Here is a 27,985-nt window from a genome sequence, read left to right as displayed (position 1 = left end):
AATGAAGGTTAAATGAGGTCATAATGGTGGAGCCCTGATCCAATAGGATTAATGTCCTTATAAGAAGAGATACAGCACATGTGCGCTCTCCCTCTCCTCCCCACCACCTCCATGCATGCACTGGGAAAGGGCACATGAGGGACATAGTGAGAAGGTGGCTGTCTGCAAGCCAGGAAGAGAGCCCTCACCAGAAACCAAATCATCAGGAACCTTGATCATGGACTTCTAGTGTCCAGATCTGTGAGAAAATACATTTCTGTTGTTTAAACCACCCAGTCTGTGGCCTTGTATAATGTCAGTCCAAGCAGATGAATACAAGCAATCAGCTGCATTGACCCTAAATTTCTTAATGATGTGGAGCAATGTCTGGGTCACCACTGCCTTCCAAGTCTGAGAGAGCTGGACTTACATTTTGATTCCACCATTCAACAGATGCATGACCTTGGGCAAATCACTTATTCTTCCTTTGGGAAATGGCATTAGTAATTCTGGCATGGAAAGAGCCTACTACTGTGCATGGCACATAATGGGCACTCTATAAACTTTAATATTCATGATATATTACTAAATGAAAAAAGCAGAATACAAGAAAATAAGTATATCATCCTTCTTTTTGTCAAAAAATTATATGGATGCTTAGGGAAATACCATAGAGGTTTATGTGTCATCATGTCTGCTGGGGCTCTCTGGTTTGTGGTCTTATACATGATGTCTGTTTTCTAATTGTTGCCTCAATACATTTTCTAATTTTTTCTACAGCAAATGTGGGCTAATTTGATAGCAATAAAAGAGTCTTAGGGAAAACTTGGCCCACATATATGTTTATATACGTACCTGCATCTCCACGTGCAGCCAGCCTTGGGCTGCTCACTTCCTGGCCCTGGATGGGACAGAGTTGCAGGCTCACTCTGGTTTCTCTGTGGCGCCTCCATGCTGCTCAGGTTTTAGTGAGCCTGAGGTGAGCCTGCTCAGGTTTTACTGGCCTGAGTCCCCCGTAAATCTAGCTTAGCTTTAAAGGGGAATTTATGGAGCTTTTTGTGACCTGGGGTAAGAGACGCCGGGCGCGTGAGGCCTCGAGCATCAGGCTCTATAGCTCCAGAGGCCCTGGCAAGGTTACAGGCCCCCTGATGGGACCTGGGACGCCCCAAGACAGCTCTGCATTGAGCAGCCCATCTCGCTGGACTGTGGAGACTGGAGAAAAAGCTCAGACGTCCACCTTCCTGCTTCTCCTCTTTCAGAAGCCCCCACTTGCTGCTGATTGCCAGGCCTTTGGGTTTGCTGAGGAGGGAAGAGAGGGCATGATGAGGCAGCATGGAGGCGGGAGGGGCCCTGGAGTGTGGATGCAGCACAGGCTTGGCATCTGCTGAGCATCCTTAGAGAGCCGGCGCTCACCTCCCTGGGCCTGAGAATGGAGCCTGATGCTCCCTGCTGTTTGGGGTCTCTAGTGCCCCTCCTGCTCGAGCCTGGCCCTCCCACTACTCAGAGGGGAACGCTAAGGCTCAGAGAGGGGGCCTGCAGAGCCCAGGCTCATACTCAAGACCCGTTGGCCTGAGGCTGCCCTCTGTGGCCCCTGGGGCTCACTGCCTGGGGAAGTGGGCCACTGTTGCTGGAGAAACACCACCTCAGGGTGCTGTGACCATGTGTCTCCTGCCTGTCAAGAAGGCAGTAGAGGGACTTATACTGAAGTGCTGACTGCACCAGGCACCACACTGCTACATGTATTATCTCATTTACCCCTAACAGCCACCCCTTGGAGCTGAGATTCTTATCTCTGTTTTACAGATGAAGGAACTGAGGCTCAGAAGAGTAAGGCAGCTCATCTAGGGTGAAGCAGCCAGAAAGTTAATAGTGGAGCTAGGGCTTCAACCTAGGTGTGTGTGTGCAAAACCTTGTTCTGTTTCCCCAGGTCACGGTGTCTGATGTAGAGGAAGCACGAAAGTGAACTTTGGATAATCCTCCCAGCCACCCCGCCCCCTTCCCAGTGTTTCCAAGCACCTACTGTAGTTCTAACCGTGTGCGAGGAATGAGGGGAATATCCCCATTGGGGCCCAGGTGTTGAGAGAACCTGCTTGATGTGTGACTAGGACCAGCCTCTCCCCCATCTGGGTCCCTGTTTTCTCTTCTGTATGTGAAGTAAGTTGAACAAAATCATGTGTCAGAATGCACTGACATTCAGCCGCTCTGGAGCTCTAAGACCTTGTCCTGAAGGATTTCACAGACTCTAGATGAGGCGGGACCTTAACCGCACTTACAAGCGTCAATGTGGCCGTACAGAGCATTATAGTCCCCACCTTGTGGTGATGTTGTGGAGATTTAGAGATCAAACATGTCGAGTATTTGGGACTTCCCTGGTGGCGCAGTGGCAAGTTAAGACTCCGCCTGCCAAGGCAGGGGACACGGATTTGATCCCTGTTCTGGGAAGATCCCACATGCCACAGAGCAACTAAGCCCGTGCGACACAACTACTGAGCCTGCGCTCTAGAGCCCAGGAGCCACAACTACTGAGCCTGCGTGCCACAACTACTGAAGCCCGTGCGCCTAGAGCCTGTGCTCCACAACAAGAGAAGGCACCGCAATGAGAAGTCTGCGCACCGCAACAAAGAGTAGCCCCCGCTCACTACAGCTAGACAAAGCCTGCGCACAGCAACGAAGACCCAACACAGCAAGCAAGAAAGAAAGAAAGAAAGAGGGAGGGAGGGAGAGAGAGAAAGGAAAGAAAGGAAGGAAGGAAGAAAGAAAGAAAGGAAGAAAGAGGGAGGAAGGGAGGGGGAGGGAGGGAGGGAGTGGGGGGGAGGGAGGGAGGGAGTGGGAGGGAGGGAGGGAGAGAGAAAGAGAGACAGGGAAGAAAGAAGGAAAGAAAGAAGGAAACCACATGTCAGATGCTGGGTTAGGTGCACCCTAACAGGCAACTATTCGCAGGGGCTGCTGTGTGCAGAGGTGGGGAAGCTTGGGGGAGGGCGGGAAAGACCAAGGAACATTCCAGAAGGAGATGCACTTCTGCTGAGCTCTGAGGGCCCAGAGAGATTTGGGAGGTGTCAGGCACCCTGACTGGAGGGCTGGGGTGTGTACAGCGCAGCAGCAAAGCACTATGGGAGTGGGAGGTAATGCCCAGATAGGGGGTGAGCCCAGGCTGTGGGGACCCCTGAGCCAGGCTGATAGCACCTCCATTTATCAGGTGCCACCAGGGGCTGGCCCTGCAGTCAGAGTCGACAGTGGTTTTCATGTCGTCAACACCCATAAAATGCTCCTTGTTTTACAGATGCAGGAAAGTCTTTCTAACTGCAAAGCCCACCTCTAACTGCTGCACTAGATTGGGGTCAGCATGTTACAGCCCAAGAGCCAGTGAGCTCTTTTTCTCAATAAAGTTTTATTAGAACACAGCCCAATCTTCTGTTTACATGCTGTCTATGGCTGCTTTTCATGTTACAACAACAGAGCTGAGTAGTTGTGGCAGAGAATGTATGGCCTGCAAAGCTTAAAATATGTGTTATCTTGCCTGTTACAGAGAAAGTTTGCTCTCTGAGCCCTACACTTGCCATGTGAGCTTGGGTAAATTGCTGGCCCCCTCTGAGCCTGTCTGGCCAATTTCTGACGGTTGTAGCAAAGCTTATAGGCGATGGCTATGAAATGTTTTGACTGTAAAGGGCAGTACCCTGTCACCAGCCTGGCACCTGGCGAGCACTAAAATTCTGCTTGTCCATGAATGAGGAGCAGTCATCATGTAGGCCTTCCTAGATCCAGCCAATGGCTGCTTCTGGGACAGCAAGGAGGCGGCATCTGGGCCCGAGATGCTGAATGCATCATTGTCCCTCTCATGCAGACTTGGCAGTTTTCAGTGTAAATTAAAATTCCTGTGGGGAGTCACCTTATATGTGGTAATCACTTTATAGCCAAGTCATTACGGTAATTTGCAAAGCTCTGTGGTGTGTAACTGGAGCCATTTGCTTTGGATTTGCTGGCTGTGACCTCATTCAGGCTGCCCAGTTCTGCATTTGGTGACCCCTGAGACTTGGGGGCTTGTCCTCCTGAGCCTGGCCTCAGGGTCATCCAGACCTGACCTTCTTGGGGATAGAATACTTCTCATACAGGCCCTGCCTCCCAGCCCCATCCTGAATTCAAGGATAAAAAGAAGAAGTAATTATCATTATGATCATCATAACTTTTCGAGTGCTTGCTGTGAGGTAGGCACCATGCCAAATGCATTGTGTTTGTAATTTCACTTAATTGTCACCACAACCTTGTGAGGTAGGTGTTAGCACCATTTTACAAACGAGAAAACTGAGGCTTGAAGAGGAAACTAAACCGAACTCTTACCTAGCCCTGGGGGTGCCAGTCCAGGTTCTGCTATGGATTTGCTGTGTGATTAAAGCAGAGTCTTTCCCTCTCTGAGCCCCAGTTTCTTCATCTATTAATGAAATAGTCACTCAGTCCCAGCCCTGACATTCTAGGTTTTTTCTCATCAATCTGTAAAAATGAACAGAGGACCTTCTCATCCTCCAAGCCTCCAAAGAAGCTTGATGTATGTGGGGAGAGTCAGGTCCAGGGTCTGCTCGTGGCCCCCTGTGGCACAGAGGGAGGCATGGCTGCTGGGTGCCAGTCCCTTTTCAGGGCCCCCCCAGCCTGCCTCAGGGCAGCGGGGCTGACATGCCCCTCTCATTCCCCTGCCTTCCCAGAGAAAGACACCATCCCTTCTCCCTGGAGACAGAGAGTAAGCCAGGGTGAGTCCTGTGATGCCCTTGGGGACAGAGAGGCAAGATGTCAATGGGCAGGAAGGCAGTGGGAGGGCCCAGGGTTGAAGAGTGACTGTAGCCACATCTTTCCAGTGGTGACAGCATCGCTGGGACAAAGCCTCTGGTTTAATTTCCAGGCTTTGAGAAAGCAGGTGGCCTGGAGCAGAGTCCAGCATGGGTTTTGGGAGAGCTGGGTTTGGACTCAGCTATGCCAGCAATTGCCATGTGACCTTGGGTGGCCACTTGCCAGCTCTGGTGCTCATGTACTTCCCTCTGTGAGGCGGGGAGGGCAATGCTTTCATCAGGGTGCTGTGAGAGTCACATAAGACAAGGGCTTGAATGGGCTTGGATCCCCGAGCAGTGCCAAACTGTGACCCGAGGGACTCCTTCCTCCCTCCTTCCCAAAGCTGTGTGTTTATTTATTGTAGGAAAACTTCTTACTGTATCCAGTGGAAAAGAAGCCAATAGTCCCCAATTGTTTGTCTGGTAATGACTGTTTCTTCCCCCAGAGGTGATGAGTTTGCATCCCAACTGAACCCCTTACTCCCTGTTTGACCTTGGGTAATGCGCTAAATTTCTCTGAGCCTTCGTATGCTCATCTGAGATGGAGTGGTCTTACCACCTGGCAGAGTTGTTGCAAAGATTGAAGTTTAGCAGTCATTGTAATGGTTGCACTTTGACTTCCCCAAAGGCTCCCCAACATGATCTTATTGGAGTCAAAGTTGTGGACGCTTGTTTGGGGGTCCCCAGTCGTTCATCATTTGGCTGAGAGGCAGCAGGACAGGACTTGAGCTTTGAAGTGTGAGAGATCTGAGTTTGAATTGTGGCCCCGCGTCTTACAGACTCCAGAGCCTGGTGGCAGGCACCTAATCTCTCCAAACTTCAACTTTTCTCATCTGGAAAGTGGCTGTAATGAGCCCACCTCACAGGGATGGACACTTAAAGGAATCAAATGTTCCTGTTGATCAAATAGGAAGGGCTGATGAATAGGGCTTGATATATGCTGGGCTCCCTGGCGCCTTTCTGGGTCCCCCGCCTTCCATCTCTCCATACATCCTCCTGTGGGAAGGAGGGGTAGGTAACCCAGAGGTCCCCAACGGGCCTCGTGGGTCCTTGAAAGAAGCTTGGAACCATGTCCCTGACCCAAAGACGCTGGAAGAAAGACCCTGGCAGAACAGCCCCATGTGGTGATGAAGCTCTTTTTGCGCCAAATGCTATTAACGGTCATAAAATCATCCACAGTTTTCTCAGGCCCAGTCCCAGGGTTTGCCTCAATGGGACAATAAAATCACAAGCAGAAACAATTTGGAAAAGGCAGAGACCGCCTTGCAGAGGAGGAGTTAAATGAGCGGCAGCCGGCTCTCATTAACTCAGGCCATTCACATTTGTTACCAGGGATTTCTTTTTAATTAAAAAACAACCAAGTTATTAAAAAATAAGCTTGTGAGGGGCTGGCCAAGCAGCAGCCCAAACCAGCAGGAGTGAGCGTTCCTCACAGCAGGACATTGGCCCAGTGCTTGGCCTGGGAAGGGGACCAGAGGTCCACTTCTGAGGAAGTACTTGTCTGGAGACTTGTCACCTGCCCTGGGACCTTGAGAGCATGGCATTCTCATCTGCAAACTGTAAAGTGCTCGGCAGGTGAATGCCTAGTGCCTGTTCGGAGCTTTGGGCACGTGGCGAGTAAGCACTGAGCGTCTGACCTTCTGTGAAGGGGCTGCCTGGGGGTGGGGTAAAGCTAGAATTAGGGTTGGGGGAGCCGGATCCTTGAGGATGAGGTTGGACTTCTGTCTTCCTAAGAGGTCACTTTTTATTACATAGTGATTAAGACATGGGTTTGGGTCTGATGGACCTGAGCCAGAGATCCAGCCCAGACTCTTACTAGCTGTGTGATCTTGGGTGAGTAGTTTAGCCTTCCTGAGCCTCTGCTCTCTTCTCTGTACAATGGGCATAATACTGATCTCTCCCTATGAGGGCTGCAGGAGGCCCCAGTGAGGCAGTGGAGTCAGGGCCTGCACATCCTGCTTAGCTTCAGGGCTGATCGTGTACTGGTGTCAGCTCTTTTCTCATCTTAATGGTTTATCTCGCTCAGCGTTGACAGTCCCTGGACAGTCCTTGGGGCTGTTAATAATGTTTTATTGCATCTGTCAGACACTTTATACTCTTCAAAGTGCTCTTTGACAATACGAGCACTTTCCACTCCAGGTGCACCACCTACTAGGCACCTGCACTTGGCTAGGGCTCTGCACCTCAGCTCTCAACACCTCACAGCATCTCTGGAGAACTGGTGTGGCTATCCCCATTTGACACAGGGGGACTCAGCCTCTGGAAGGGACCTGTCCGAGTCACAGACTTGGTTGGGGGCAGTAGGGGCTCCCACTGGGCCCATCAGGCCCCAAAGCCCTTTCCTCCTTAGCATAACCCTGCCAAGTGACTGGGCAGAAAGCCCGAGAAGATAGTCTTCGGATTAACCCTCCTCACACTATAGACGAGAAAACTGAGGCCCAGAGAGGGCAAGTGGCTTATAACAACCATGTCTAACATTTTTGTTATACTTTATATAGTTTTTAAGGGCTTTCAAGGGCTTTATATAGATTTCAAGACTAATTGAGGCACGTCTGCCTCAGTTTGTCTTCCTAAAAGTCCCAGGAGTGGGGCACGGCTGGGCATATGATAGTTAGGCTGTCAAAGAACCGTGGAGGACACAGAGGCGTGAATAACTGTATCCTGTGCTTCTATGGGGTAATGCAATTTGGAAAACAACGTGGATTCAGCTTCAGTGATAAGAAGAACACATGCTGTTTAGTGAGCACCTCCTCCTTGACCTACAGATGTTAGTGATGCTTACCTGGCCTGCTGGGCAGCCAGCCCCAGCCATGGCCTTGCATCTTGTCAAATGAGTGCCAGGATCATAGCTTGTAAGCTCCAAGAGGCAGGAGTGTGTGTCTAGCTCACCATGTTTCCTGCACCCGGAGAGTGTCTGGTATGTTGTAAGTGCTCTGTGTTTGTGTAAAGATCAGTTACCCACTGGAGCTCAGCATCTGCATCTGAGAACTGGGGATTTTATTATTGATCCTGCTGGTGATTATGGGAATTAATAGGTGTCCCCAGTGCCTGGAATGCGGCAAGGGTTCAGTTAGTGTTTCTCAAGGGCACTCTGTCCCACCTGGTACCCCAGTGACTGCCCTCTGCAGGCCATCCTCACTCACTTTGTCTCCTTTTCCTGTCTCTCTCTGCATAGTGAATGGGAGCTACGGCCACTGCACTCCGGGCTCGGAGAAGAGTCTACTGGACCTGGACCTTGCTGAAGGCCCTGGCCCCCCCTGCCGCCAGGGCCTGTTTCTCCCTGCAGGAAGCCCACCACCCCGGGGCCACCCCTCAGCCTGTGAGAGGCTGCTGCATTTCCCCCACCCCAGCAGGTATGTGCTCCGACCCCACGCATCAGCTGCCTTCTGTGGACGGTAGCCGGAAGCTGCAGATCTAGGGCCTCCAGACCTCACCTGGTCTGCCTGGCTCGTGGGACACACAGGGAAACTGAGGCACAGGAGGACCAGAGACCAGCCGGAGCCCAGTAGCACATGGATGGCCGCTTGGTCTAGGCTCTGGCCCCATTGCAAGGCCCCATGAGAGACAGGAGTGGCTTTATTGAGGTGTGTTTCCCTGTTGCAGAAGCTGAGCTGACTTTACAGAGAATCAGTCATTTCAGAAGAAGAAAAAGATTCAGAGGATGGGGGGAGAGGTTGGGGAGGGAAGACCCAGCTCAGGGTTCACGCATGCTGTAGTGAGGAACCCTGGACTGCTCCGGGAGCTGAGAGGGATTCCTCCACCCAGGCGTCTCCTGCCCCAGGAAGCCATCACCCCATAGAACTCTGCCAGGTAACCATCATTCAGTGCTGGTGCATGTTCACCTCTGGACAGATGTTCTGCCAGATTGCATATGGGGCTGAACTCTGCCTCCTGCGGCTTCTCCCAGGATCCAAGCCATGCCTCTGTGCCCTCTGGTTTGCGGACAGGCAGAGGCCAACCACAGACAAGCCTCTGCATCCACCTGCTCAGCCCTAGGGCCCTGAGCCAGTGCCTGGGGCTGCTGGCCTGGGGCCTGTCTCACAGATCACAGAGTCTAAAAACTGGCCCAGTTGCCTGTTTGCAATTGGTTCCTTCACCAGTCATTCATCAGGGGTGGGTGCCTTGGTGAAGGAAGCAGAGATCTCCCCGACAGAGTTTACTTTGCAGTGGGAGCTCCATGGTGGGAGATATTACTAATTAATTAGCAGGATGCTACATGGAACCATTTTTCTTTGAGGATGTAGATTCCCTGTGGCTTTCTTTGGTCTTAGTGAGACTTCTGATTTACAGGAGTGTGTTAGTCTGCTTGGGCTTTGCCATAACAAAACACCTCAGGTTGGGTGGCTTAAACAACAGACATGTATTTCCTCACAGTTAGGGAAGTTGGAAGTCCAAGATCAAGGTGTCTGCAGGTTTGGTTTCTCCTGAGAGCTCTCTCCTTGGCTTGCAGATGGCCACCTTCTCACTTGCTGTGTCCTCACATGGTCTTTTCTCGGTGTGCACACCCCTGGTGTCTTTTCTTCTTCCAAGGACTCCAGTCTGGTTGGATCAGGGCCCACCCTATGACCTCATTTAACCTTAATTACCTCCCTGAAGGCCCTACCTCCAAATCCAGTCACAAAGGGGTTTAGGGCTTCAACCTGTGAATTTTAGGGGGACACAATCAAGTACATGAAGAGGAGTTCAGCAAGCATCGTTTAGACTTGGAGCTGTGCATTGTTTGGTGACAGTCAAATGCATTCATCTGCTCGATTGTTCACTGAGGCCCCCCCTGGCAGCATCCAGTTTCTCCAGTGAAATTCTATCTCCTGGCAGAAGCTACAGTAACCTAGCGAAAGCTGAGGAAGTGGATTTTTGTTTTCTCTTCTCTTTTGGTAGAGACGATCAGAAACATCATTTGTCGTTTTGAATGTCATTTGACAGGGTACAGGAGAGTCTGTACCCAGAACCCTATGCCAGCATCAGTCTGAGTTGCTGCCACCTCTGCTGCTGATCTGGCTCTCCCAAACTCCCTCATTTTCCTAAGGAAACAGAGGGCCCCAGCCCCTATCCCATACCCAGTTGGATTCTATGCCTTCTCCCTCCCGCCAGATTGCCTTGTGTTTGGGGTCTCTCCGTTCATACGGCTCCCTCTGATTCAAACGGATCCAGGTTCACATTCCTGCTCTATCACTGCCTGCCTCTGAGGGCTTGGGCAAGTTGCTTTAGTTTTCAAAAGTGTCAAACAGATAGTAGTCTCTCCCTTGAAGAGCTTGGCCATGCCTTCAGCTACCATGCACCGTTACACTGTTAGGATTCATGAGACGGCCCCTGGGAAAGTGCCTGGAGTTGTCCACTTTTTCTAGGGACCATACTCTCAATTTCTAGAGATGTGATGGGATTTGCCTGGGGTGTACAGGGCTCAGCGGCAGAGCAGGGCCAGAACCACTGCCCGGCCTCACAGGGACACTGAGGGCAAGGGGAGGGGCTGCCTTAGCTGGCATTCGGAGCCAGGAAACCCTAAGGCCTGAGCTGCCCCGTCCCTGCCGGATGCCATTCGAGGTTTTGCTGTTGATTATTCGGGTAACTTCAGTCACAGAACACCACAGCTGTTCTCTTCTGGTGTTGGTTGCTTTAAGCTGGTGCTGTTTTTAAAGCAGTTGCTTCAAACAGATGCTTACCTGGCTGCCCTTCCCCATCCGTGCCCACCTCTGCCGGGCCCAGGATCATGACCACGCAAGGAACAGCTGCGCACTTATTTTTTTTTCAGCTTCACAAAGTCACAGCTTCAAATCCGATCTTTAAGCCCCTCTGAGCTTTCTGCTGGCAGTAGTGGGCCAGGATCCCCAGCCCTGGAGATGGGGGGGTATGTGTTTTCTCCTTCTGATCCCACCTCGTGACCATGCTCCAGACAGCAGAGTTCCTGGGAGGGAAGAGAGGCCTCTGGGGAGTGAGGCAGAGAATTGTTCAAGTGTAGTTGAGAACCGAACAGAAGAAGAGCCCCTCCCCCAGCCTCCTATCCAGGGAGCACTTCAGGTTAGGTCTACACAGGAGAACTCCACACCTGGGAGGGAGAAGGGGAGCCTGGTCCCCTTCTGGTCCCTCCCTGGGAGGGAGTTCTGGTCCCAGCCCTGCTGCTGGTTTGCTGCTTGTGACTGCGGTGAGCCCTGTGCCCTCTTGGTAGCGATGGGGTTGGAGCTGGTGCTCTCGGAGGGCTCCGGGCTCTGACTTTCCTTCTCCCCTGTCCTGTCCCCTCCCTTCCACCTCAGGGCTGGAGCGGAGGATGCCACAGCTGCAGGGAGCCCGAGAGGGAGGGGCTGGGGCTACAGGGCCATGCTGGGAAGCAGAGGGACAGGTGATGGCGCCACAACCCCCGGCTGCAAAGAGCCCCAGGACGGCAGTGTTCATGATGGCAGTGCTGATTGCACCATTCACCCTGCTGTCCTCTTCCCAGAGGGCTGTCACAGCATCTGTTTCCTCCCTTGATCCTGGCAGCCTCCCTCTGAGGTAGGGAGGGTTAGTCCTTATTTCACAGGTGAGAAGACTGAGGCTCGGATGGGGACAGGTATGAGGGCACGTGGGGTATCCTAGTCAGACTTTGGGCACATAAGCAGGCCTCCTGTTCTGCCCAGCCAGCTCCTGGGGCTTCCCGGACCCTGAGCCCACTGTCACCTTGCTGGTCTCTTCCCTTCCCAGAGTCCTCTGATGACCGGCAGGCCCTGATATCTCTTTCTGCACTTATTTGTCCCACATTTGGGAGAGGCCCCTTCTAGGAATGCATGTACCACATGTGTGATGATGATAGCATCTTGGCCAGCTGGGTCCTGCCCATCACCGTCCTCACCCTCAGGAGAACCATTCTCCCGTAGCTGGGCTACAGGGAGAGGCCCAGACCACGTTGCTAAGTAAGGTCCGCTGAGCTGCGAGTGGCTGAGACCTGAGGGTTAAGAGATGTTAACCCAGGTCTCTTGCTGCGCCACCTGGCCTGCCTGCCTCCAGCTTCATTTTGTACATTCATGACCTTGAAATTCTGCACATTCCCCCCAAGAAACTTTTCCTCAGTTTTTCCTAGGATGACCCATCACTGTGATTGTGATTCAAACCCCACCCGCTGACGTTCACAGTGGAAAGAACAGATTGCTTGGGGCAAAACATCACATTTTTAGAAATTAAGAAAGATTACAAGAATTAAGAGAGATTTAAGGGACAAGTAAGCAGAATTTAAAACAAACTGGACCTGGTGTCCCTCAAAGAGCCATCCTCAGCCTTCTTCCTCCAGAAGTCACTAGAAGGTCACGGGAGGGGGACAGGGCAGACCCGGGGAGGCCTCAGTGGCAGGACGGATAGCACTTGCGCTGGAGAGGGTGGGCTGGAGTTAATAAAAGGATGAAATGCGCTCCTTTCTGGCATCCTCCTGGGCACATTCATGTCTCTTGAACCTCTTCCCAGCCCCCTCCTCTTCCTCTCTCTCCCCTTCTCCCTCCACATTCTTCCCTGCTGACCGGGCAACCAGTCCTGGTCTTTCTGCTGCCAGCCCTCAGCCTCCCTCTCTTGCTCTGGGCTTCTCCGCCCCTCGGTCCTCAGGCTCCCCACCGTCCCCTGCCTGGACCTCCCCACTGTGGAGTGCCCACCCTCTCATGACCCCTGTGCACTGTCTTCCAGGTCGCCCAGGCCCCAGGCCACCTATGTGAACGGAGGCCTCCCGGCCACACAGCACATCAAGCAGGAGTCCCTGCCTGACTACCGGGCCATGACGGAAGCTCGCGCACCCCTGTCTGCCCACTGCCGGGCCCCGCCAGCCACGGGCCTGCACACAGACCTGGACCTATCGGGCCGAGGCCTCGCCAACCCCGCACCTTCCTGCTACCTTCTGGGCAGTGAACCCAGCTCTAGCCTGGGGCCACCACCTGAGGCCCACCTGCCCGAGGGTGGCCTGAAGCGCTGCTGCCTCTTGGGCCTGCCCCCCGCATCCTCAGCCTCCGCCTCGCCCTGCGCCTCCTCCGACATCACCTCCATCATCCGCTCCTCCCAGACAGCTCTGGTCACCTGCGTAAATGGACTCCGGAGCCCCCCTCTGCCGGGAGACCCGGGGGGCCCTCCCAAGAGGGCCCGGCCCAGCCCTGCGTCCACCGAGAGCCACGAGGGCAGTTTGCAACTTGAAGCCTGCCGGAAGGCCGGCTTCCTGAAGCAGGAGCCCGCGGACGAGTTCTCAGAGCTCTTCGGGCCTCACCAGCAGGGCCTGCCACCCCCCTACCCCCTGTCTCAGCTGCCGCCTGGCCCGGGCCTTGGAGGCCTGGGGCTGGGCCTGGCGGGCAGGGGCGTGGCTGGGCGGCAGGCGTGCCGTTGGGTGGACTGCTGTGCAGCCTACGAGCAGCAGGAGGAGCTGGTGCGGCACATTGAGAAGAGCCACATCGACCAGCGCAAGGGCGAGGACTTCACCTGCTTCTGGGCGGGGTGCGTGCGCCGCTACAAGCCCTTCAATGCCCGCTACAAGCTGCTCATCCACATGAGGGTGCACTCGGGCGAGAAGCCCAACAAGTGCATGGTGAGTTCCCACGGCCGCCGGGCTGTGCCCCCGCCACCCCCAGCAGAGCAGCACCCACCTCACTGCCCTGGGAGAGCCCTGCCTAGGCTCCTCACCCTGGGGGCTGCTGGGATGTGGCCACAGGTCACAGTGGTCAGTGCCCTGTCACTGGGGACCTTGGCAGAGGGCCAGGTACCCGATCCTCCACCCTCCATGGCCTGGTGTCACACACACTCGTTCAGGTGGTGACACACGTGCTCTGAGGTCAAAGCAGCTCGGCCAGCCTTCTCTCTTACATACAAATGCTCAGTGTCACACCTGCCGATGGCCAGGTGAGTCATGGAGAGTACGCTCTCCCCCAGCACTGGCTCTTCACCTGGAGTCCTTCCCAGGGAGACTCTGGGGCCTCCTGGAGCAGCCACAGGCTTGATTTCCTCCAGGGAGCACTGGGTGCTCACAGACATTTGGCTTGAGAGCTGTGGGTACCCAGGGTAGGCTTTGGGGTAAGGCAAGGGTTAGCAGATAAGGACCTGGATAGCACCTGCAGTGTTCTGGCTGAGGTTGAAACTAAGCTTTCCAGGGAGACACACACACACACACACACACACACACACACACACACACACACACAAAATATAGGCACCCAGGCCTCCAGCCCTTCTAAGTGGTCATTTGCATGTTCTGCTCTCACTGTGGTGGAAATCTGTATCAGAGGTTAGAAATTTAGTCTTAGTCCCTGATATCTTTTTTTTTTTTTGCAGTACACGGGTCTCTCACTATTGGGGCCCCTCCTGTCATGGAGCACAGGCTCCGGACGCGCAGGCCCAGCGGCCATGGCCCACGGGCCCAGCCGCTCCGCGGCACGTGGGACCCTCCCGGACCAGGGCACGAACCCGTGTCCCCTGCATCAGCAGGCAGACTCCCAACCACTGCACCACCAGGGAAGCCCAGTCCCTGATATCTTTAGCCAAGCCACTGTCCCTACCCACAGGGCCCAGCCAGCCCACCAGAACAGGCACCTGCCTGGGGTTGGAAGGGCTGATGGAGCCACCAAGGCCCAGCTCCGTCTTCCCAGCTGCTGGGGCTTGGGTATGGCAGAGGAAGGAGGCAGTGTGTCTGGTCTTCAGGGCCAGTGTTGTAGCCAAAGTTGAGTTCTTCCAACACTTGTGTGCTGTCACTGGGCCCTGCCTCATGGAGAACTCAGTCTGGGAATGGGTGCAGCTTGGGGAGAGGTGCACCTCTGTCCCTGCTCAAAGTGTAGGGTAGCATTTGCAGGACCAGGGAGGGGCAACCAGCGGCATAAACTCCATCCTCCTGGGACCAGATGTTCGCCCTTGGGGCACATCTCCTTGTGGAGTTGTGAGCTGGGTACCCACTCAACCAGCTTATTCAGCTTTGAGGAGGCTGGGTCTTGAGGATGAGAAGAAATTCACTTTGCAGACAAGTGAGGGTCAGGGTTGGCATGCTGGGGTTGTGGGGAGAGGCTGGAGTGAGCAGGCTGAGAAGCTGACTGTATCGTATGTCTTTGGACCGAGAGTGTGCTGGAGGCAGAACTGGTGGCTGGGCCGATTCCTGGCGACACCCCCATTCCTTTGGGGTGTTGTGACATGTGCCTTGTGGGAGGGCACGCCCCTGCCTGGAAGGAGATGCCCAGCGGACATCGCAGGGTAAGACTCCTGGGCCGCAGACAGTCCTGTCTCTCTCTGAAATCCTGCAGTTGACAGCTGCCGGGCTACAGTTCTCCTTCATGTCTTCTCTCCTGGGGTGATCCCAGTGGTGTACGCAGGGTCCTCGAAGAGGCTGCCTGGCCTGAACCCTGGTGTGGCGTGGTCAGTGGCCTTCTCTCACTCAGGCTCCCGTGTAGAATCGCGGCATCCAGGAGTTTCTGTGTTAGACATGAGGGACCTTGGAGATGATCTAGGCCTTCCCTGTCCATTTTCCAAGTTGGGAAATTGATGCCCAGTGAGTGGGTCACAGAGGCTCAAATCACTCAGTGCGGTCTCAGGATCTCTCTGTAGGGTTTCTTCTCTGGGGCCAGCCTGCCAGAATCTCTTTTGGTTCAGCAGATTCCACAGAACACTGGCTTACACCTGGCTCTGGAGACAGACCTGGACCTGCCAAGATCTTTGAGGGCACTCACAGTCAGAGATGCGTGGGAGATGGGTGTGGAGATGAGTGACAGGGTCTAGGATGGAGTTTGCATCGGCCCAGGGAGGAGAGATCTAAAAGGGCTTCATACAGGAGGTGATGTTCAAGCCATATCTGTACTTACCCATGGCTGCGTTTAATCTTTACAAGAGTCCTGTAAAACCAAGGGTTTTTATAGACGAAGAAACAAACCCCACATTGGGGGTCAGTAGGGTCCAGCTGGCCTTCCACCTGCTGCTGTGAGAACACTTCATCTTGCCTCTTAGGGGGGTTAGGATTATGGTAATAACACCAGCAAGCAGCTCCTGAGTGCTGACTGTATGCGGGGGCTATTCTAAGCCCATTGTCCTCATACTCCATGTGGTCCTCACAACAACCCTGTGGGGCAGATACTATTAGTCCCCATTTTACAGATGAGGAAACTGAGGCTCAGAGAGACGGCATAATTTACCCCAGGCCACACAGCTAGTTAGAGACAAACCATAACGACAATAATAATAGAGGCTAATAATCATGATAGGAATAATAGTATTGATAACAACGATAAAAATAACTTGCCCAGGGTTACACGGCTAGTAACCATTGGAGTGGAAGTTGAACTCACATCTTTCTAAGCCGTGATGCTCTTGTTTGTGTATATCTTCTCCTGTTAAACTGATTATTCTCTGGGGTCCAGGTACCAGCCCTGCCGGGTGCCATCCTCTGGAGATGGTAGCAGAGAGCTCTGAGCTCCGCCTTGTCCGCAGTGGGGGTGCTCCCCCTTCCTGCAAGGCTGGTGCAGTAGGTAACCCAGGGGAAGGGGCGGGCCCTAACCCGCACCCCAGATAAATACAATCTCCCTTCCCTGTAAAATTATTAATTTCTCATGACAGGCCTCTGCTACCATGTGCTGTAATAGACAAAGGAATTTTGGACCCGGAGCCTCTGGAGAACAGGAAATAGATGAGACACTTTGATTGCAGAGTAAATGGCCCACTAAAATAGCAGTTAATCCTTTTATTATCTTTCCAGCAGCCGTTTCCACGGTTCTTTCATGAGGTAAGCCTTCCCCGCCCCGTCCAACTGTAACACTCCCATCCTCGCAGCTGGTTCACATTTAGCCTGCGGAGCCTCTGCTTCCGCACCGGGCAGGCCTAGAGGTGCCCTGGAGGAGCCCAGCTCCCCTCTGCCCAGGCCGTTCATCCTCAGGCTCAGCCGGGGACCCAGGACTCGCCTCACTGGCCCACAGGGTGCACCGCCTGCCCCCCACCCTGCCCTTTCCACAGCCCTTCCACGCCGTCCAGCGGAAGCTCCCTAATCTCTTTGCAATATCCTGTTATGTTTCTTACATTGTCGGAGTTGTCTTAGCCTTATTATATTTGGGGTTTCATCTGTGTTACGATAGCAAGGTTACGTCCAACCCAAATACTGACGCGACGCCTCGAAGACGTTAACTTTGAAAAGATTACTTTCTTGCTTTCTTAGGTTGGCTCTCTCAGACGGTTGGAATTCTGATTGTCTGAGACTGCAGAAATTAACAGACTCTGAGTTTGCATTTGTCCACATCGAGAAAAAGACAGGCAGAGGAGAAAGAGGAAAACTTCTTATAACCTTGGGTTTTATGAAATAATCATGACAACAACCCCTGACTTTTGTGAAGAGCTTGACCAAAGCTGTGAGCTCAGCATGAAGGTGTAAAAGGCAGGTGAAAGCCCAAGTCTGGAGTCACACCGACCTCGGGCCCTGCCACTTACCAGCTGTGTGACCTCAGGCAGGTGACTTAACCTTTCTGAACCATAGCATACTCAATTGTAAAACGGGGTGATAATAGTACCTACCTTTTAGGACTGTCGTTATTAGGATTAAAAGAGATGACATAGGGAACTGCTTAGTTAATTCTCATCCTCCCCAGTCACACTCTTCACACTGATGGTCTTAGGAGATTCATACATTAGCCCTAGGAGTTAGGACAGGATCTTTGACAGCTGTTTTACAAATGAGGAACCTGAGGCTCAAAAGAACCTGTCAGGAGTGGAACCTGGACTTGAGGTCAGCTAACTGCTGCAGCCTCTGCTGTTGGTGAGGTGGGCAGAGCTATCACATGTGCTGGTGGCCTTGTGGTCAGGTGTCTGCCAGCGATGCAGAGCCCCTGCTCGGTGCCAGACAGTGGCTGTTCGGGGTAAGAAGGAGGAGCCAGGGCAGAGGCACAGGGAGGAGGCTCTAGTCCCTGCCCTCCAAGTTCTGATGCACGGCTGGAGCCTTGAGGCTGGACTTAACATCCTGCCCGGGTTCCTCTGAGAGCTGCAGCCGCACTGACCATTGGTCCCCATCCCTCACCCCGCCCAGTCTGTCCTAGGTGCCACTGGACCTGGGACCAGGGATATACCTCAGAGGGAGGCTTGACAGGGGGTCCGGGATAGCATCTTATGGGAAGTCCTGAGGGAGAAGAGACCTAACATATTCTGAGACAGTCTCTCTCCAGCTAGGGATTACCATGCCCATTTTACAGAAGAAGAAACTCACATTCAGAGACGCAATGGCCTGCCCTGTATCACCAGGCACAGCTGCCTGGACCATTCCACAGGCCACACTGCCCTCTACCAGCCGCCTTTGCCCAGCTTCTCTATTCAGCAGAGTAGAGCCCTCTGTGCGTCTCACATCACAGTGTGTGGGGTCCCAGGACATCTGCTCCTTCCGGCCCCCATGTCCTGAGACCAGCCTGGTGGGTTGGGCACATTACCAGGCCAGCTGACACCCCTGACTCATCTCAACATCTCAGGCTCATCCCAGGGAATTATCTGGGAGTTCGGGATGTCTGAGCTGGTGGCTTTACCAGTCCATCCTCATCACGTAGGGAGAGGGCATGGGGAAGACAGGTCCTGAGAGGATGGGGGTCTAGGATGGCACAGCAAATGGGGCAGCTTCAGTGGGCAGGGGGGTTCCTGAAGGGGCCGGTAACCAAAATTTGGGGAAGTTAGACTATGGGAAAGTGACCCTCAACTGAGGGAATAATCCTCCCCTTGAGACACTTGCCTCACTGGAGGGACAGCAGCCTCTCCTGTGTGCCAGGAGTCGGGGGTCCAGAGACAAAGATGATGTGATGTGAGACTTCTAGCGCCATGGGAAGGATTCTGCCCTTGAATCTTGCCATCTTATTGCTGGATGATGGAGGGAGGGAGGGAAGCCAGGAGCCGAGGATTTGAGCCTGGCTGCTCAATCTTGTTTGAGTCAGTCAAGGGGGACAGGAACGTTATGGAAATACTCATTGGGTGTTTTTCAGTATTGAGGGCTTCCACACGTGTGTGATCTCAGCGCTCAGAACACTTCCTGGGGACTGAAATTATCCCCATTTTACAGATGGGGAAAGGTTAGTCCAGTTCATGTCCAAGTGCATCATGGGGTCAAATTTGAACCCAGGTCTCAGCCTGACTCCAAGGACTGTGTGCTAGCCATGACCCCAAGCCACCTCCCAGGCAGAGAATCATCAGTCTGCTTGCAAATGTCGAGAGAACACCCAGATCTGAAACTTATTGGGCAAGCTGACACCAAGCGCCTCCTGTGTGCCAGGCCCTGGTGGGCCATGGGGTCACAGAAGGGAATCAAAGCCAGCCTGGCCCTGTGGAGCCCTGATGGAGCAGGGAAGCAGATAGACGTCTGCATTTAACTACTTTTCCCAAGCCAGCGCCCCATGATCTTGAGAGCCTGCAGGTCCCTGCCCTGCTGACATGATGGGTCTTTTGTCCTATATGAGAGGAGAGAACACTCATGGGATGAAAAATAAGACATTTTACCTTTTTAAAAATAAATAAGTCACCTGAAAACAGTCTCCGTTTCTGGAGGCTGGGGTTTCTTGTAAGATTAAAAGGCTGCAAAATTGAATATGGTTTTAAACCCCTTGCCCTGGAGGAGCCTGCTGTACATGAGCCCATAGAGGCCAAGCTGTTCCACCCAGGTCAAGCCCACCCACTTTGGAAACAGGGGCCTGAGCCTCATCTCGTTCTGGGGGTCGGGGGCGGGAGGGACTGGGTAGGAAAACCTTTTTGAGCAAAGGCAGCCATCTAGTTTGCATCCAGATATGCCCTCATTAACAACCCTTACTGAAGTCCCTCCTCTGGGCCTTGGCTTTTGCTGATACCTCTGCCTGGAATGCCTTTCCCAACCCATCAAACTCCTAACCATCCCACACAACCCAGTCCAGTGTCCCCTCCTCGGCACCCCTTTTCTCCGTGTGTCCTGCTCTCCCAGCACATGTCGCCCCATTTATAACAGTGTTCCTGGTATGGCTGAGTGTCTTGGGGACCACATGCTTTTTGGCACCTGGCCTGGCCTTGGAGGCAGAGGCGTTGAGTCTGCTCCCTAGTACAGAGGCTCTGCCCTAGTGGCCATCTGCTCTCTCTGCTCCGACACTGTGTGACGTTGCCCAGACACTGCCCTCCAGAGCAATTTCCCATAAAGTTACAAGAATGGAGGGACCTTAAAGATGGTCACATCCATCCCTAATCTGGTGCTTGAAGTTTTCCTGCAAGAAAGCCTTAATTTGAAACCTGGCTTTTCTACCTAGCAGCCTATGATTGGTGTGCAAGTAAGTTGATTTCTGTAAGCCTCTGTTTTCTTACCTGTAAAGTGGAGGGAATAGAACTGCTGTGAGGCTTCAATGAGGTACTATACATGAGATGTTGCGTACTGCCTGGCACACAGTGAGTGCACAACAAATGGTCTGACTGCTCTGGGCAGTTTGCATTAGGAAAGGAGAAGAGGGAGGGTCTAAAAAGCATAGGGGCCATGCAGTCATGAGCGTCCCTAAAGGAACAGAAAAGGCTGTTGTAAGTCCCAGCTCTGCCATGATGTGACCTTGGATGGGTCACTTAGCTATGCTGAGCCTCAGTTTCCTGAACTGTGCAATGGGATTAATGCCTAGCACTCTGTGTTCCTTGGATGCTCAGCAGATGCTAATGTCCTTTCCCCTCTTGAAGCCAAGGTTCCAGCTCTACAGATCTTGGCTTACACTGGATGCCTTCCTATCTCCCCCAGTTTTTAAAAATCAAATTCAGGGACCTTCATAAGGAGAGGCTTTCTGGGAACTCCAGCTTTGCATTCAACTCAGAGCCCTGAGGGCCCCCTCTCACCACTGTACAGAGGGGGAAACTGAGGCCACAGATGGAAAAGGCTTGCCTGGGAAAGAGGAGAGGAAGGAGACAGGTGGAGCTGGAGACTCATCCCAGCTCTGCTGCTCACTGACTGTGCCACCTTGGACAAGTCACTTCACTCCTGAGCCTCCGTTAATGTATCTGTAAAATAGGGCTTCTGATGCTCACCCCAGAAGAGTCTCTGTGAGGGGTGGACACCTGTGGTCCACAAACTGCAGAGAGCTCTGCAGAGGGGATCAAGTTGAGTCCCCATCTCCCAGTCCAGTGCTCCGGCCTGTAACCCGGCCCCAGAGTACACAATCACGCTCATAGGCGTGTCCCTCCCAGATGGGTTTCCCATCGGGCACAGAACCTTTTAGCTACATGCTCCCAAATGCAGTGCTTGGCCTTTAGGCCTCTGTCTGCAGCTCTTCTAGCTTCCTCCTTCTCTGCTTCACAGTGCCCCCATACGTCCCCCCTCTCCCTTCCACCTCTATCCCCCAGCCCTCCTACTCCCATTCACTTCCCCATCCCTACCTCATCTCCATCCCTGACTCCCCGCCCTCCATCTTATTTGAATTCTGAGCCAGAGTTTGGCGAGCCAGGGTGGACCAATGGCTAAAGGTATAGGATAACTGTCGGGGTTCAAATCTCTGCTCTGACCCTTAACCAGCCGTGAGACCTCTTTGAGCCTCAGTTTCCTGTCTGTGTAAAAGGGAGAGTGTTGTGAGAATTAAATGAGATCATGTATATGGAGCACTTACCTCATGCCTGGCAAAATTCTCCATGCTTGAAAACAGGAGCCCTTGTTCCTTTTTTTTCTTTTTTTTTTTGAGTCATCAAACCCGAGCTCTCATAGAGATGAGAATTCCTGGGAGCACCAAACTTGAGGGTACAGGAACACTGGCCAAGTTTTGTGAACTCCACACTGCTTTATGGAATATGAAAAAAATTAAGGATAAAAAAAACACAGCCCTCTGAATTGAATTTAAAATAATAAAAGGAGAGAAAGCTTTTGAATTTAATGTAAATGGAATTGAAATGATTCTCTTATTGGACTGAGAAAGTCAGATAAAATCAACAGTGACTTGAAGAAAGTGTCCAGAACATGTTTTCTAAGAGGGACATCCTGGAAATGGTAAACTTCATGATTGAGCGTTAATAGGCTCTGTCTCCACAGGATGGCAGATGGGTTATCTGAGCCAGCTTCACGCGCCTCACTTGGCCTGCTGCAGTGACTGACCTCATCCGTTAAAGGGGTGATGGGCCACACCAGCGCTATGGCCTCAGTCACCTCCAAGACCCGGGACACTCAGCTTACCTGCTCCCCTCCCTCGGGAGAGTGCCTTGGGCTCAGCTGTGCTGTCTCCCCCCTCACTTCTGCCACCTTTTCAACACAGCTTTATTGACACCCATACTGTGCCAGGTTTGATGCTAGAGGCAGGAGGTGCAGCATCAAATGAGGAATGGTCTGGTGCCAAAGGAATTAACCAAATGCTGCAGAGGCACAGAGGAGGGAGAAGGCTTCCCCCAGGATGTCATGAGAGCTGGGCTTTGAAGGGAGGGTAGGAGCTTTCCAGGTGCAGACCATGAGGAAAGGCATTTCAAGGAAAGGGAACAGCATATGCAAAAGATGAGACAGTCTTGGCCCTTGAGGGGAGCGTAGGAAGCCTCTTGTGCTTGGAGTGTGTTCTGTGCATGGGGGCTGGGAGTAGAAATGGCAGTTGGAATTGAACCTTATAGGGCCTTGAAGTCCAGTATGAAGAGCTTGGACTCTGTTCTGAGGGCAAGGGAGAGAATGGTGGAAGGGTTCTGAGCAGGGGAGTGGCACGATCAGCATTAACATTTAGAATGTTGGTCGTGTGGTGGATGCGTGCAAGGGGGAGCAGCAGTAGGCAGATGAGGACGCAGAGGCCCAGGAAGGAGCCTTCTTCCCAGGTCCACCAGAGCAGACAGCAGCACCTGGCTGCCAGCCAAGGCCTGGGCACCACGGGCCAGGCCAGCTCAGCCCAGCGAGCCATGCTGAGCGCAGTGTCTGTACCTGATTGGGTACCGGGGCTCAGTCCCCCTTTGGAAACCGCATCCAGCACATTTACCAGTGGGAAATGGGAAAGGCATTTCCCATAATGTGGCTCCGTAAAGTTTGCACAACTGTTCTTTGTTTTCCGTCCATCCCCACAATAAATCTTCCTCCACTGCCAGGACTGGGGCCTCCGTGGTCTGTAAGTGATTACAGCGCTGACTTGTGCAGTGCTGCCCCCTCAAGATGCATTCTTCTGACGTGGGTAATGATAAAATGAGAGTCCATCACTGAGACTCATGGCCTTGCAAGTGGCCATTCCCAAACAGCTGGGAGGTGGCCGCCTGATGGAGGGCAGCCTGCTCTTGCCTCCTGCACGTACCCCCCAAGCCTCCCTTGATAAGTCTGCCACACTGGGAGCATGAGCCTTGGAGAGCAGAGAGGGTGGTACTCCTGGGCTGTGTGTTTCTTGGGGATATTGGTCTCTGCTGGGCATGGAGGAAGGCAAGTGCCCTGTGAGCGTTCAGCTGATGTTCCATGAGCCAGCCTCTTTGTTGTACTGAGCCAGAAAGTGTAGGGTTTTCGAGCTGAAAGTAACATTTGTAGCTTCCCAGGGCATGACCAGGCCCTGGGGTGCAGTTTTGATGGGTGTAGTTCCTGTGGTCGGGGAATGCACAGGGCAGTGGCAGGATCCCTGTTTTATAATGGGCTCGCTGAAATCCACAGAGGGGAAGCTACCTGGCTGGGTGTCACATCTGGGACTCCACCTCCTGTCCCTGGCTCCATGCTCCGTCATCTTCCCACTGCCCACAGCTGCCTTCTGCTCCCCTATTTAACAAGTCTGTGCTCCCCAGAATCTGCTGATGAATCCCTCATTTGGGGAGTCAGTTTGGCCTATGGGGTCATTTCTGACCACGTTTAGTTGCCAAGGAACATGATAGCAATGGGAAGTCAAGAGAGTTTGGCCCCAGGAAGAAAAATGAGTCTGCTGTGCCTCCAATACTTCCCCAAGATCCCACCCCCCCACCAACTGCTCCCATTGCTTCTCCCCAGGTATCCAGGACCAGAGGAGGTGGCCTCGTGGAGGCCACAAGTCCGAATGCCTGTGTTTGCACTTTTGCTGTTTGCTGCTGTGGGAACTGAGGCACGTAGAGAGGGTTTGGCTCATTGAGATCACAGAGCAAAAGAACCAAAGCTCAGGTCCCTTGCCTTCCAGTGCAGTGCTTGTCCCGCTGTGCAGAGCCGCAAAGTCTGTTGAGTACCTACTATGTGCCAGGCCCCATGTTGAGAGCTGACTTGTATTGCCTCCACCTGTACCATCACTGCCTCCCAAATTCTGGAGAACGCTGGCTTGTGTTGTGTTCACACTGGGGAAGAACCTTCCAGGGAATCTCATCTGATGCTGCTCCCAAGCCCTGCAGCACCTTTTGACAAATGGGGACTCGAGGCCCAGGGTGGGGAGGCAGCCCCCCTGGAGGTCACGCAGAGGAGATGGCTGGCAGCTTGTGCAGTCCACACGTGTCAGAATCACCTTCCCTCCCAGCAGGATCGGGTTCAGGCAGCACTGTCCAGCAGGCTCCAGGGAGGCTGTAATCAGCGGTGGGTTTCAGACATCACAGCTCCTTACGTGCATTAGAAAAGCTTGATGATTGATTGCCGTGGGCGTTAGGCCCAGAGGAAGCCTGGCTTGTGCAAAGGCCCACACGGCCCAACAAGAGTCTGCAGCTCCTCTACCCACCCCGACCCCTTCTTCATGCACACGCAGCCACCTGGACTTGGGCCTCAGTTTCTTCACGTGTGTGACAAGGACTTTGATCAGTCCCAAGCCCTTAGGTTTCCTGACCCTGACTCTGGCAGTCTGGGTAGAGACAGCGTGGGCCAGGGCTCAGCGTTCAGTTCCCTCCCCAGCCCTGCATCAGACTGCCTTATGGCTCTGGGAGAGTCACCAGACCCTATGGGGCCTCTCTTTTCTCATCCATAAAATGAAAGGACTCCAGAATCCCTAAGATCCTTTGAACTCAGACAGTTACCTTTCTGCATTCCTGGCAGGGCCCTAGGGGAGGAGGAAAGAGGTGAAGGACAGGGAAGGGGCAGGTGTGGGCCTCTGCTGAGCTCTCTGACCTCAGTTCCTTCCATACTCCTCTCTTGCTCTGCTCCAGCCACACTGGCTCCTGGCTATTCCTCACACATGCCAGCTTCATTCCCACCTCAGGCTCTGCATGGCTCTCCCCTCCAACCAGAATTCTCTTGCTCCAGCCCCACCTCCCTTCACTCAGGCCCATGGAGAGCTTTCCTGGGGGTCCATGTCACCTCGTCCAGGAGGCCTTCCCTGACCACCTGTCCAATGTAATATCTTCATCCACTCTCTGCCCCTCATACTACCCAACACTGTGTGTTTGTCTCTGATCTGTTCCCTCCACTCAACTGTAAGCTGCATAAAGTCTAGATCCTTTTATGTTTTGTTCCCTGTCACGTTTCCAGGGTCTTGAACAGTATGTGATTGACAACTGTTTCCTGAATGAATGTGATTGAGTGAAAAGGGGGAGAGCCGGACTCAGTGGGGCAGAAGTGATGGAGTGTGCTGGGAAGGGCCCAGGCTGAGAATCAGGAGTCTTGTCTTGTAAAATGAAGGTTTTTGCAGCAAACTCACAGGGCCGTGGTGTGGACTGCATGGGTTGCTGTCTGAGGGGCATTTCTGGGTTAGGCTAGATGGGTAGTGTGCCCAGGGAGCCCAGCCAAGCACCCGGTGCACAGTGTTACTTCACTCCTCCTACCCCATCCCCGCCTTGATTTCCCTCCCTCCTTAATCTGCAATATGAGGGTAAAGGAGAGTCTGCACCCCAAGTCCTCCAGCTCATGGAATGTCAGACCCAGACAAGAGCTTAGAAACCATCAGCTTGGAAACCATCTGGCTCAATCCTGTTTGTGGATTTGGAAACTGAGGCCTAGAGAGGAGGAGTTCTTGTCCACATTCCCACGCTTGGAGAGAAATTTACAATCAAGCCCTCCACAGAGTAGAAGCTCTGTAATTAGCTGCTGCTGCTGCTGCAGCTGTTTATCATTAATTCAGTCTCCACAGATCCTGTTTTTATGACCATGGGCACAGAGATAGAGTGAGAGTACAATTTTGCATTAATTGACAACAAAAGGACTATTATAGCCAAGAATGCAGCAGAGGAAATGATTAAACTACCCCAAAGCAGCTACTTTAAAGTGTGAGGAAGGAGGGAAAGTGGCATTTTTTTAGGTATGTGCTCTTCTCCAGATAGCAGATTAAGCCCTTTGTCTTCTCAGTGAATCTTTTGATGTTGGCATTACTGTCCCATTTTATAGATGAGGAGACTGAGGCTCAGAGAAGTTAAGTGCTGGGGTTCCAATCCACAGCCACCCACTGCTCCAGGATGTCCTCTGTGTCATCATGTTTTTCTGTAATTGATCATGAGCTGATCACTCCCTGTTTTCATTGAGCTCAGCCCAGAGAATGCCTGTCAAGACATCTTAATTAGTTACTGTGACTCCTCGAAAACAATCCCACGTAATCTGGACTTTGCATGGATCCTTGCACTTAACCTACACTGTTCGGGGGTGGGGTTTGCTTTATCCAGAATTAGCACCGTAAGCCCAAGGCATCCTTTGCCTCACTTCCCTGGCTTCTTGTGCAGGGAGACAGTGACCTCACAGGTTAGGGGAGGCGTGCGGGGGTCAGAGGAAGGGAGGGGTTCGGGGGCAGCTACCTGTGCTGCTTTTACCCCAGCGGGGATGGTGGTATTTGTCAGGCCAGCTCTGCTCCCGCTGTGGCCCCCGCAGTGAGCCCAGCTCGTGAGCTGAGGAAGACGAGGTGTGGTCCTGAGCCAAGCAGAACAGAGGGTCTGCGGCCCGCAGTCAAGACCTCTGTCAGGAAGTTCGCGGCTCGTGCCTTCCAAGTGCCAGCCCTTTCATTGTCTCCACGCTGTGAACCCAGGAAGGTCTGTCCTGACAACTGGTTGGCAAACTCAGCCAGGGGAAACGGCTCCACCCTGCAGCCAGGAGGTGGTTTCGGCCTTTCAGGAGCTCTCTGAGGTGCTTACTACCGGGTATAAATTAGATTCACCTGGCAAGGCCCCACTTCCCACTAGAATCTTCATGAAAATGCTCCCTTTGGATCCCATCAGAGAGGGAAGTGTGGAGGAGGCCTGGGTCCCCTGGAAGCCAGCAGGTGGAACGTAGAAGCTTCCGGGACTCGTTGGTGAGATGGGTAAAGCGAGCAGGGCCTCATCATGACGTTTGCTGACCCCAGCACTTTTGGCTTCAACCTCTTCCTCCATAAAAAATACTAAAAATGACAATTTATGACAGCATTGGTTTAAAGACAACGAATTAATTTTATGTATTAAAACATTTTCTTTGACCTAAAAGTTCCTTTTTTCTTCTGATTATAAATTAAATTCAAACATTTTCAGGGGCTCCTAAAAGTATTGTGGACTCTATGTACTGTGTATGCTGTACCTGGTGGACAAGGCAGCCCAAAAGCAAGGCCTGCAGAGGCTGGGAGCACTTGAGGTGCAGTCCAGGTCTTGCCTCCCCCTCCCCTTCTCTAGACTTCAGTTTCATCCTCTGTGAAGAGGAATGAGTGGAGGAAACACCGGAAAATCCTGCTGTGATGTTCTACTATGTCCCATTCTGTTCTAGTCCATTTTATTCCTGATCATTGAGTTCTTGTCTTTCATTAAGAATTCACAGGTAGGGGCTTCCCTGGTGGCGCAGTGGTTGAGAGTCCGCCTGCCGATGCAGGGGACACGGGTTCGTGCCCCGGTCTGGGAAGATCCCACATGCCGTGGAGCGGCTGGGCCCGTGAGCCATGGCTGCTGAGCCTGCGCGTCCGGAGCCTGTGCTCCACAACAGGAGAGGCCACAGCAGTGAGGGGCCCGCGTACTGCAAAAAAAAAAAAAAAAAGAATTCACAGGTATTTACTACAAAAGATCTATATGCAGTTAAACTGACATAGAGAAAAGGACATAAATATGTGAAAAACCTAAGCTCACTTAGTTACTGCGATTGAACCCTATATTTACTGGAGCTTCCTGGAAGCCAAGGCAAAGAAGGCAAGTTGTTGAATTGTAGAATTCTTATTGTCTGGGAAAGGAAGAAGAGCAGCCAGCTTGTGTGTTGGGGCCAGTTGTGTCTGGATATCAAATCTTTATGAGGCCTGATGAGAGTCACACAAGTTGATTGCTGGAGGAAGGCTGTACGAATGATTGATGATGATACAGAGTCACTGAACAAAGCCATAGACCTTGTTTTCACAAATAACTTTGCTAATGTTCTTTGAGAAAAGCCAGGGCCAAGTAAATACTGGCAATGAAGGAACCTCACCAGTGTCTTATAGTCTGTGTTATATTCTTAGTCTGTCCGTACAGCAGCCCTCTGAGGTAGCTGT

The 27,985-nt window shown here is 52.8% G+C and overlaps 1 protein-coding gene across 4 annotated transcripts in view; it reads left to right on the top strand.

Moving 5' to 3' along the window:
- The window catches only part of GLIS1 (GLIS family zinc finger 1), a 225,914-nt gene that overhangs the window by 128,959 nt on the left and 68,970 nt on the right, over nucleotides 1-27,985 (top strand). For all 4 annotated transcript variants that reach the window (XM_032639779.1, XM_032639794.1, XM_032639787.1 and 1 more), the window contains 2 exons: nucleotides 7,969-8,146; nucleotides 12,435-13,317. In XM_032639779.1, the coding sequence (XP_032495670.1) occupies nucleotides 7,969-8,146; nucleotides 12,435-13,317 (1,061 nt within the window). The remainder of the gene's footprint in view (nucleotides 1-7,968; nucleotides 8,147-12,434; nucleotides 13,318-27,985) is intronic.

Source organism: Phocoena sinus, chromosome 1 (genome assembly GCF_008692025.1).
Source record: "Phocoena sinus isolate mPhoSin1 chromosome 1, mPhoSin1.pri, whole genome shotgun sequence".
Classification (NCBI taxonomy): Eukaryota; Metazoa; Chordata; class Mammalia; order Artiodactyla; family Phocoenidae; genus Phocoena; species Phocoena sinus.
This window is presented reverse-complemented; position numbering and strand designations above follow the sequence as displayed.